At 34.8% G+C, this 11,235-nt stretch overlaps 1 protein-coding gene across 1 annotated transcript; it reads left to right on the plus strand.

Annotated features, from left to right (window-relative positions):
• The first annotated feature begins 4,208 nt into the window (after positions 1-4,208).
• Positions 4,209-8,252, plus strand: LOC139852741 (uncharacterized). Its single transcript, XM_071842070.1, has 7 exons — positions 4,209-4,556; positions 5,181-5,644; positions 5,853-5,967; positions 6,064-6,717; positions 6,933-7,010; positions 7,442-7,513; positions 7,708-8,252. The coding sequence occupies exons 1-7, from the start codon at positions 4,221-4,223 to the stop codon at positions 7,951-7,953; spliced, it is 1,965 nt and encodes a 654-aa protein (XP_071698171.1). The 5' UTR covers positions 4,209-4,220; the 3' UTR covers positions 7,954-8,252.
• Positions 8,253-11,235: the final 2,983 nt, after the last annotated feature.

An 11,235-nucleotide genomic window follows, 5' to 3' on the forward strand; every position in this document is an offset into this window, starting at 1 on the left:
ATCATCATGATTATTCATGATATCATATGCAACATTAAATGAAAATTTCTCATCAAGATTTTTCATTTCATTTCGGTTCCATAATATTTTTGAATGTGCATAATTGATTGAAATTTCTGTATTGACATCATCAATCTCCTCTGCAGTAGGAGTACTGATTTGTGGTTCTTCTTGAACACTTTCTTTTACCTTATTATCAGCTGATTTTCTTTTTCGAGGATTTTTATCTTTGGAACCAACTGGTATCCCACGTTTCAGACGTGGCATAGATTCTTGAGTGACTACATTATCAGTTTTCCGATTTGGAATCTCAACTCGAGCTGGAGTATTAACTGCTGGTATATATGATTTAGTCACCCTTTTTGTATCTGTGAATGCATCAGGCAATTGATTTGCAAGTTCTTGTATATGCATTATCTTTTGAACTTCTATCTCGCATTCTTTTGTGCGAGGATCAAGATACTTTAATTGAGGTTCACACCATGAAACATCATTTTCTTTATTTTTTATTTCTCCCCCTAATCTAGAAAACAATGTTTCATTAAAATGACAATCAGCAAAACGTGCTGTAAAAACATCACCTGTCATAGGTTCAATATACCTTATGATTGAAGATGTTTCATATCCAACATATATTCCCAACCTCCTTTGAGGACCCATTTTTGTACGTTGTGGTGGCGCAATTGGAACATATACTGCACAACCAAATGTTCTAAGGTGGGAAATATTTGGCTCTTGACCAAAAGCAAGTTATAGGGGGGAATATTTATGACTTGCACTTGGTCTGATGCGAATCAATGCAGCAGCATGTAAAATTGCATGACCCCATATAGATACAGGGAGTTTTGTTCTCATTATCAATGGTCTAGCGATTAACTGTAAACGTTTAATCAGTGACTCGGCTAAACCATTTTGTATATGCACATGAGCAACAGAATGTTCAACAACAATTCCTATAGACATGCAATAGTCATTAAATGCTTGAGATGTAAACTCACCAGCATTATCAAGTCTCACATTTTTAATGATGTAATCAGGAAAATGTGCTCTCAATTTAATAATTTCGGCAAGAAATTTTGCAAATGCCACATTACGGCTTGATAACAGACAAACATGAGACCATCTACTAGATGCGTCTATTAGGACCATGAAATATCTAAATGGTCCACATGGTGGATGAATTGGTCCACAAATATCACCTTGAATTCTTTCAAGAAACATTGGTGATTCTTTCTCAACCTTAAGTGGTGAGGGTCTAGTTATCAATTTTCCAAGAGAGCAAGATATACATGGAACCATTGTATCATGAAGGATTTTTCTATCCTTCAGTGGATGTCCATGTGTACATTCAATAATTCTTTTCATCATTGTTGATCCTGGATGGCCCAATCTGTTATGCCATAAATTAAATACACCAGGATCAATATACTTTTCTTTAATCACCATATGTGCTTCTGGTACATTTATATGTATATAATGTAATCCAGAATTAAGTCTTGACAGTTTTTCAATCACGTGATTCTTGTTAGTGATACTTAAATATTTCTCATTTTCTGCCGTTACTGACTGATAATCATATCCATTAAGGTATATGTCAGAAAAACTCAATAAATTTCTGCTTGACTTAGGAGAGAATAAGGCATTATTAATTAAAAATGTTGTACCGTTTGGTAATATGAATTTTGCCTTTCCTATCCCTTCTATCAAGTTAGCAGCACCTGATATTGTATGTATAGTTCCTTCCGTTGGTTTCAAATCAATGAAATATTTTTCAGATTTAAGTATAGTGTGTGTAGTACCACTATCTGCTATACAGAGATCTCCACTACTTGATTGATGTTGTGTTCCAGCAGAATTCATATTAAACTTCATATATAAGAAACAAACAGTAAGTATATAAATTTTACACAAAATGTTTATTACACATAAATAGATAAAACTGAAACATTTGACATACATAGAATTGAAACATCAAACATAGAACTGGAACATTTGATAAAACATATAGAACTGAAATATTTGAGAAAACATGATGACAAAGGTTAAATCGTTTTATTTATAAAAGAAACATATTAATTTAATTCAAGAAATCTTCATATAAATCAGATGGTTGCTCAGTGACTGTTGAATCAATATTATCCACAAAATTTACTTCCTTTTCTTTACCTTTCAGCGAATCCTGATACATCTTAACAAGATGTTTAGATGTTCGGCAAGTATTAGCCCAGTGGTCCATTCTACCACATCTGTAACAAGATTCTTCAGAATTTTTAGAAGAATTTTCTTCAACATCTTGTTTAATGGGCTTGTTTTGTGGTTGATATTTATATTTTCGTGGATTATTATTTCTTTGACCACCACGGCCACGACCACGGCCACGTCCACGCCCATTCCCATTACCATAAGGATGATTTCTACCATAGTTATGGCTTTTGGCATGATGATGGCGATGGTTATTATAACCACGACCTTGCCCGCGTCCTTGTCCCTGTTTATAATTATTTGCAGTATTTGCTTCAGGGATTGCAAGTGTACCAGTAGGAAGGGATTGCTGATTTTTCATTAATAGCTCATCATTTTGCTCTGCAACCAAGAGATATGAATTAAGTTCATGATATGTGTTGAACTTTAGCATTCTCAAATTTCTTTGCACTGTGATGTTGGCAGCATTCATTGTGGAGAAAGTTTTCTCCAACATGTCTGCATCACTTATTTCATGTCCACAAAATTTAAGTTGTGAGACTGTATTATACAGAGCTGAGCTGTATTCATTTACTTTCTTAAAGTCTTGAAACCTTAATGTTCTCCATTGATCCATAGCAGCTGGAAGTAAAATTTCTCTTTGATTATTGAATCTGCTTTTGAGACCTTCCCATAAAACATAGGGATCTTCTACAGTCACATAATTATTTTGTAAGCATTCATCAATATGTTGATGAATAAAGCAACATGCCGTTGCTTGTTCTTTTTCAGAACAAGTGTTGTTTTCATTTATGGTTTCAAGAATGCCCATTGATTTAAGATGCATTTTTACTTTTATAACCCATGGCATGTAGTTGTTTTCCGTTGATTCTAAAGGAGTAAATTTAAGCTTTTCCAGATTCGACATTTTCTATTATCAAAAATTAAAACAAACAACATGATAAATTAGAGTCAATTTATATTCATAAGTATATAAACATTAAACATAAATTTAATATAACATAAATGATAAGTAGGCGACAGTGTCGACCATATGTAAGCAATCATAAATAAATGTTATATAACATAAATGATAATTAGGTGACAGTGTCGACCATATAAATGTTAGATAATAGAAATATAAATGTTAGTAACATAAATGATAATTATGCGACAGTGTCTACCATATAAAAGTTAGATAATAGAAATATAAATGTTAGTAACATAAATGATAATTAGGCGACAATGTCGACTATATATTATTCAGGTGGTATAACCGACCATATATCATTTAGGTGGCAGAGCCAACCATAATTAGTATTAAGAATATCGTGCTGATAACGTGTTATAATTCAGTAGGCTTATAACTACCTTTAGTGGTTTGATTCTTGATTAAGAATGCTAATAATGAAGTGTAAGAACAAAGATGATAATGGAGAGAAAGAAAGAAACACTTTGTAAGTGTGAGAAAATGGTGCGAGTTTAATGCTTGCATTCATGGCTATTTATAGCAAAAATATCACAAGTTTAGGTAATACAATAATATTACTTTTGTGTATCAATAATTGACTATCCATTTATATATATATTTATATATTATAACAATTATTAGCTTAATGATAGACATCATCATTTTAGAGTTTTATTTATATGACTATACAGATGGTTAATCATATATGCTATAAATTAAAAATGGCATTGTTTCTATTTGATTGTTCATGCAACTAGTTCTAAAGAGGGAGCAAACGCCACGAACAAAACTGAACTGAACAGGAAAAAATTAAAATGAAATGGAATTAAAATTAAATGAATCTAGACAAGAAAAGTTGAACATTTGCTTTGATAGGTTACTTTACTTAAGGGGCTTAAAAGCAAATAATGAAAAGATATTTTTTTTAACTGGGCCTAGCAGACAGACGTACTGGACTTAGCCCAACTTGTGAAGCGAGTTTATGTAAATCGGACGTGATCCATTTGACCAACTCAATTGCTATCCAAAAGACCATTACACAATCGCATACTCTGGAATCAAAATACCGATGGATACCGCAACGGAACTCACCTCCGGCCGCCGTAACGCCACCGTTAATTCACAGCAACCTAAAAAGCTCCACCGTTCGATCTTCGAACTTCCGTCAGATTTCTTCGATTCATGCCGTCTACTTGAGTATCCGTCAACCTCATCAACCGCTTTCATTCCTGAACCTCTAACTATTAACAACGAAAGTGATTTACAAGAAGATAAAGCGACAGATGTAACGAATGATATAAATGTTAGCTTAAGTGATAGATTGACGTGTAATATCTGTAAATCAAGTTTTGAATCGCTTCATGATCAACGGTCTCACTTCAAGTCCGATTTTCATCGGTTTAATGTATATTCTCTTAACCTAGTTATTAAATTTCTTAATTGATGCATTTTTATGTGTTTTATTTACTTCAATATAACATTGTGTAAACAATTAGCTAGGTTATATTGTGCTAGTTTAGTATTGCTGGATTTAAAGAATGGTTAATTATTATTTACGAGTATAGTACCACTACTAGATTACAACTTTAGGTCATTTTATAACAAATATGGACTACAATCGAACATGTTCAAAGGGACGTGGTATGGATTATCGAATATGAACTAACTTATCTACCTCGGTGGTTAGTCACCTACTATCGCCACCTCATTTACCCGGGTTCGAATCGATTTTAACCACGCAGGCTTGCCTGAGTGGCCACCGAGTTGCCCAATGAAGCACACCACCCGGGTTCAATCCTTGGCTATGTCAAATTGTTCAAAAAGGGAGTGTGACTAGAGGGTGCGCATAATGCGCAATTCACCCGGTACCAGGTCTCGCGCTCGGGAGGCTTGATTACCCGAGGTTTACCTTCTATGAGGGAGCCAATGCGCTCGTTCATAGGAGGGTTTCCTTGCTTACCCAAAAAAAAGAAAAAAATAATAATAATTGAGAATCTATTGTGCTGATCTTGTGAATGTGTATTATCAGGTTAAACTTACAGTTGCAGGAAAGAATATTGTGAAAGAAGATGATTTTGATGAATGGACATCTGATTCACTGGTTAAAGATTTTGATGTATCAAGTATATCAGGCTCGGAAGATGAAGATGACCGAGAATCTAGCATTCGCAATGATATGAATAAGGGATTATTGGGAAGTAGTAAAACTAAGATTTTCGTACATTTAGCAAGTGGCGAAATAATTTCGTTGTGGAAATGCTTGTTTCTTGGTGACACTTTGAAAATTCTTTTCGAACATGATAAATCCAGTGCCATGTTGGAGGATGTTATATCATGCGTACCAGATAGGGAACTGATCAAGATACTGCATAACGTGAGTTATGAACCGAGGAATAATACCCAGTTTAGAGTGATGTTGCTTGCGAGTGGTGGGCATTTTGCTGGCTGTGTGTTTGATGGAAACAACGTTGTGGCTCATAAAACATTCCATAGGTCAGTACCTAACTTAAGGACCATATTGTCATGTATGTTGATAGAAAAAAGGGATATTGATGTAGTAATATGTTGTATGGTACAAGTTTTGTTATATTCACTTCTAAATGAAGTTCTTTATATATGTTATCAGCGTCTTACTGCATATATCAGAATATGACTGATCAGTTTTGTGAGCTAAATGCTAAATACCACCTGTTTCATGTAGATATGTCACAAGGGCCAAAGCTGGTAAAAAGCAATCATCAAAAGATGCGAGTGGCAAAATTGCACATTCTGCAGGAGCTTCAATACGCCGGCACAATGAGCTTTCTTTAAAGAAGGTATGTGTGTTATAGGTGAATCTTACTCGGTCATTATTTTGTACTATATTCCTTTTTTTTTTTTTTTCACTCAACTAATTATATATTAAAAAACAGGATATTCGAGACTTACTCACCTCCTGGACGCCTTATTTTAAGGCATCCTCTTGTGTATTTATATCTGCCCCCTCTGACAACCGTCAACTACTATTTGACGGTGAAACTCCCTACATGAATTGCGAGAAAAGTAGTATCAGACCTATTCCTTTGACTGTTCGTCGACCGACATTCAAGGAAGCACGTCGACTATACAACATATTAACACAAGTTTCCTGGGAACCACAGGAAGAAATAGTAAGTAAAGAAGATTCTAGAACTGAACTTGCACATGAGGTCGTACCTAGTTCTAGCAATACAGAATCAGGGAACAATTTGGATAACAACAAAGTTGAGGAAGTTAGTGTAGTAAATAGCCTGGAAGATTTGTCTATATCAAGAGAGGAGAGTAAAGTATCCGTTTTATCGACACCTTTACATGAAGCAGCAAAGGGTGGGGATATAGAAAAAGTTTTGGAACTTTTAGAACAGGGTTCGGATCCTTGTGTCGTAGATGAAAGGGGGAGGACTCCTTATATGCTTGCATCGGAGAAAGAAGTTAGAAACACGTTTAGACGATTTATGGCTTTGAATCTTGATAAATGGGATTGGCAAGCAGCTAAAGTTCCTAGTCCACTAACTAAAGAAATGGAGGAATCTCAGAATGCTAAACAGGTAATCATAAAGCAGTGTTCTTCATAAGTGTCTTCAGTGCTTCGTTACAGAGGGGGTAAAATAGGCGATTCTTTGGTACATATTGTAATGGGTTGAGTCTAGTTGGACTCGCGAAAACATTATGTTCAGATTTTGTAACTTTACCCAAGGAAATACTTATATATAAACAATTAGTCTTTGTTTTATTTAAAGAAAACAATATATGATTATTTCAGGCAGAGAAAGATGCTAAAAGGAAAGCAAGAGCAAAAGAGCTGAAAAAGCTGAAGAAAGCTAGAGAAAAGAAGGCTGAGGTGTGTATATTATTACTTGCTTTGATTATAGAGTTTACGGATGTAGAAGTTAATCACAATTGTTGTTGACATCATAATGTTGGATGTGAATGAATTCATCATATTTATTATAATCATTTAAGTAAGTTTAACACCTAACCAATGTGAATGAATTTATCATATTTTCAATTTCCATAATCATTTCACAATAATTGAACTGTGACATGAAGTCTTTTGAAGTTCATTTCATCTTTTTCCCTGGTTCAAAGTTATAAACAATGTATATTCCAAATTGCATTTTTCATAAGTTGCATGGATTTTACCCTTTTAACTTGTGAAATGTGAATGCTGTATAATTTAGAACTATACAGATAATTAGAAAATGTGTTTTGGAATCTCTATCGCATATATAGGTTATTTCATACCCTTGTCATTTTGGTAACAAAATGTAGGCGGAAGCTGCTCAATTACAGAAATTGTCGTCGGCTCAATCACAATCCAGCAGACCACAGATGACTAGAGAGGTACTATTTTTTTTTTTTTTTTTTTTTTTTTTTTTTTTTTTTTTTTTATTGTAATGAGCTCGGTTTCTTTTCACTCAAATACATCTTTACTTGTTTTGTATGTCCTTGAAGTGCAATTTCGTAAATTAATTTGATAGAGAGCGAGATCGTCATATGTGTTCATATTAATGATATAGAGCCTTTTGTGATTGCAGGAACAACTGAAACGAGCACAAGATGAAGAGAGGGACAAGAGAGCTGCTGCTGCCGAGAGGAGAATAGCAGCCCTTCAATCCTCGACACCTGGAAGTTCACAGCCGAACACCGGAGCATCATCAGACACCTTATGTTCGTGTTGTCAAGTGTCTTTGGTAGGTAAAGTTCCGTTTCATCGGTACAATTATAAATACTGCACCACATCATGTATGCATCTTCACAAAGAGATCCTCGAAGATGAATAACAAAACGTGCTCCAATTTTTGTACCCTTTCTGTTTCTCATCCTGATGACTGAATCATGATAGTGAATTCATTCTATTTATTTATGGAGTTTTGAATAAAATCGTTGATATTATTGTCTTTGGGGTGCCTATGGAACATAATGTGAAGTGAGTTGCTCTGGATAGGGAGTGTTCTGCCATATACCTTAAATTTCAGTTAGCAGTTGGCATGTGATCTGGTTGACAGTTAATGGTATTGAGTTCGGGACTAAGTTGAGCAATGCATGTAAGATTTGTGGTACCTGATATTAACGCATGAAAAATGAGCTAATCATTACAAGTTTTGGTGTCCGTGATAAGTGCTTTGGTTTCGGATTTGGGCAACTAGTTTATTTTATGATCATAATATTAAGTTAAATTAAGACAAAATTACACGGGGTACTTGTGGTATGTTTAAAACTACAACTGGGTTCAAAAGAATTTTTTTGACGTGTGGGGTCACTGTGGTATGCATTCATTTCACAGGGGGTCCATTAGCCTAACCCCGTTATTTTTTTCTGTTAACTTTCACCATGTGCATAACATGTGAGGGTACTTTGATCATTTTGCTTTCCGTTATCCTTGTAACTCAGTTTCTCCCATCTAACTAATAGTATTATAGTAATGACGAGGTAAAGTCTGACTTTATAAAGTCAGACAAACAAATTTACAACTTCACATCTTTTCTTTTGGATTTAGCACCACTGTTGACAAGTTTATCACAATTTTGATAAGCATTATATAGACTTTTGTGTGCCGTTGGTCCCTCAATTATACACCAAATAGTGAACAACGTCCCTTTCGTTTTTTTCTGCTTACAGCATCCCTCCATTTTACAAATTTGTGTTTCAGTGTCCCTCCATCTAACTTCCGTTAAGTAAGTAAGTTAAGTCATGACATGTGCCTTGCATGTGAGGGTAAAATTGCCTTTTCCCCATCTTTCTCATCTGTATCTAAATCTAATGTTTGTTGAACTTGTTCTTCCCCAAAATTCAAACCCTAAATTAAAAAAATATAAAACCAACAACTAAATTTAAAAACAAAACAAACACATAACAGATTATATTCTGACCAAGAACTCTTTCATCCATTATCCCTTCTTATCCTAACCATCTATCTAAATCAAATCAAAACAAATAATATAATCAAAGCATCCATTTAATCGATCAGTATACTGATTAAAAACCATCTATAGCTAGAAACCATCCATTAAAAAGAAAAATGTAATAACTAAAAACCCAAATTATAAATCAAAATTAAAAACCTGTTGGGTTTCATCACTTATGTTTCTATAAATTTGATTTTGATACATTCATCAATTATAAATCAAAAAAAGTAATAGCTAATAACTAACCCTTGTGTTTCTGTAATCCTGAATTTGATTTTGATACATTCTAAATTAGCAACGGCAACGCACCACCGCCATTAAACATCAACGGTAGCCCTACCGCCGCCATCACCGCTGTCGTCATATCCACCATCACCGTAACCTGCAATAGATTGAATTAGAACCTCAAATAATTTGCAAGTGATTCCTTAACCATCGATTAAGACTTTTGTTGAAGAATTATACACCAAAACAGCAACAGAAACATGAATCAATAGATGAACAGTTGCGGTTTTCATATGAAGAACTTGAAAATCGAACTTACAATTTAGAGTGTTTCTGAAATCGATTCCTTAATGAAAAGTGCTTGAAATTATCCATATAACACTCGCCAATCAACAGACGATCTGTAGCGACCCGACCAAATCGTCATTGACGGCGCCGTCTACTTAGGTCCCGTTACGTGGTCATAAGTCTTTAAAACAACGTTTGACCAAAAGATATGTCGCATTCATTTCAAATGTAAAGGTTGTTCAAGTTTTACAAGAATAGTTCCACCACAAGTTACGATACAAAGTTTTAAGTACAAATGAAACCTATGCGACACAATTTAAAAGTATCCAAAAGACGCTCCATGTATGCATATATACTCGACATCCAATGCAAGTATCAAAATAATGAGCGGAAGCATGTATCATGTATCGTTCAAGGACCTGAGAAAAACATAGAAATCTGTCAACGAAAACGTTGGTGAAATCATAGGTTTAAGTAAGTAAGTACAAGTGAACCACAAGATTTGCATCAATGAAATAATAGTAATACATTCCAAAAGTTTGTTTCACGAGCACCCAATTATCAATGCTTAACATTCCTTCCATTGAACCCCATCACTTAGTGCTAGAACATACACTGTTTCTCGAAAATATATTTCATTCGTAAACGGTAGCGAACCGTTTGAATGAGGGTTTGTCAAACCCATATGGATCCATACAACATAAGTTCTCGCTTACACCCGGCAAGTGTAACTAATGATAATCGAATTGAGGATTTTGTTCTAAACTCGTATGTAGAATGTTTGTTTTCCTGTACTTGTGTTCACTTAGTAAAAGAAATGTTTATGTTTTCTCATCCCAAATGTAAGTTCAAAAAGAGTAAAAGTGGGACTATGATCTCACCTTGAGTGCACGTACGAAAAGTACTTCACAAAATAACGTGTGCGAAGGATAGTGCTAGTCTTGACCTAAACAAATAGGTTGTATCAATAACGATAGTCACGATTGGTCAAAGATGTTCAATTAGTCCTATGGCTCGTTACGACTCGATTATGTAGCATGTGAAATCAAATTGTCAAGTTTCATGCAAGGTACAAGTATATAAACAAGTTAGGAAGGTTGCATAATCATTTGGTTAAGTTTGACAAAAAGTCAAACTTTGGTCGGTCAAAGTCAACAAAAAAGTCAACACGTTCGGGTCGGGTCCCGAACTATTTTTCTGAGGTTTTTAATCATGTATGAGCATGTTAGGACAAGTTACATGTGAATCGGAGGTGCGTAGCATAGCAAACATTATTCGAAAAGTGACAAAATTGGACAGACCATAATGGCGCGCCGCGCGGGTATATGGCGCGCCGCGCCATTACCTGTGCAGAGAGTTCTGGCAACTTTTAAGTTTTATGCACGAACCTAACTTCAAACAATCACCATTTATGATCCGTAAACAATCAAGACAAGTATCTTATACCGTTGGGAAGGTAATTTGACGAGGAAAACAACTAAACACATTTCATCAGTAATTCAACACTTACAACAACCCAAAACCGCATTAAACGTTCATAATCAAAGTTTCAAGTTCTAAAAACGCATTTCATGATTCGGGCAACCAATTTACATGTATGATATGCCGTTTTGAAGGTAATCAAGCACACATTGCAACCAAACA

Source organism: Rutidosis leptorrhynchoides, chromosome 6, assembly GCF_046630445.1.
Source record: "Rutidosis leptorrhynchoides isolate AG116_Rl617_1_P2 chromosome 6, CSIRO_AGI_Rlap_v1, whole genome shotgun sequence".
NCBI classification, from domain to species: domain Eukaryota; kingdom Viridiplantae; phylum Streptophyta; class Magnoliopsida; order Asterales; family Asteraceae; genus Rutidosis; species Rutidosis leptorrhynchoides.

Coding starts and splice junctions, on each gene's coding strand:
- LOC139852741 (XM_071842070.1), top strand. CDS start 4,221: ATGGATACCGCAACGGAACTCACCTCCGGCCGCCGTAACGCCACCGTT. Junction 5,645..5,852: donor GCTCATAAAACATTCCATAG/GTCAGTACCTAA, acceptor TGTTTCATGTAG/ATATGTCACAAGGGCCAAAG. Junction 7,011..7,441: donor CTAGAGAAAAGAAGGCTGAG/GTGTGTATATTA, acceptor AACAAAATGTAG/GCGGAAGCTGCTCAATTACA.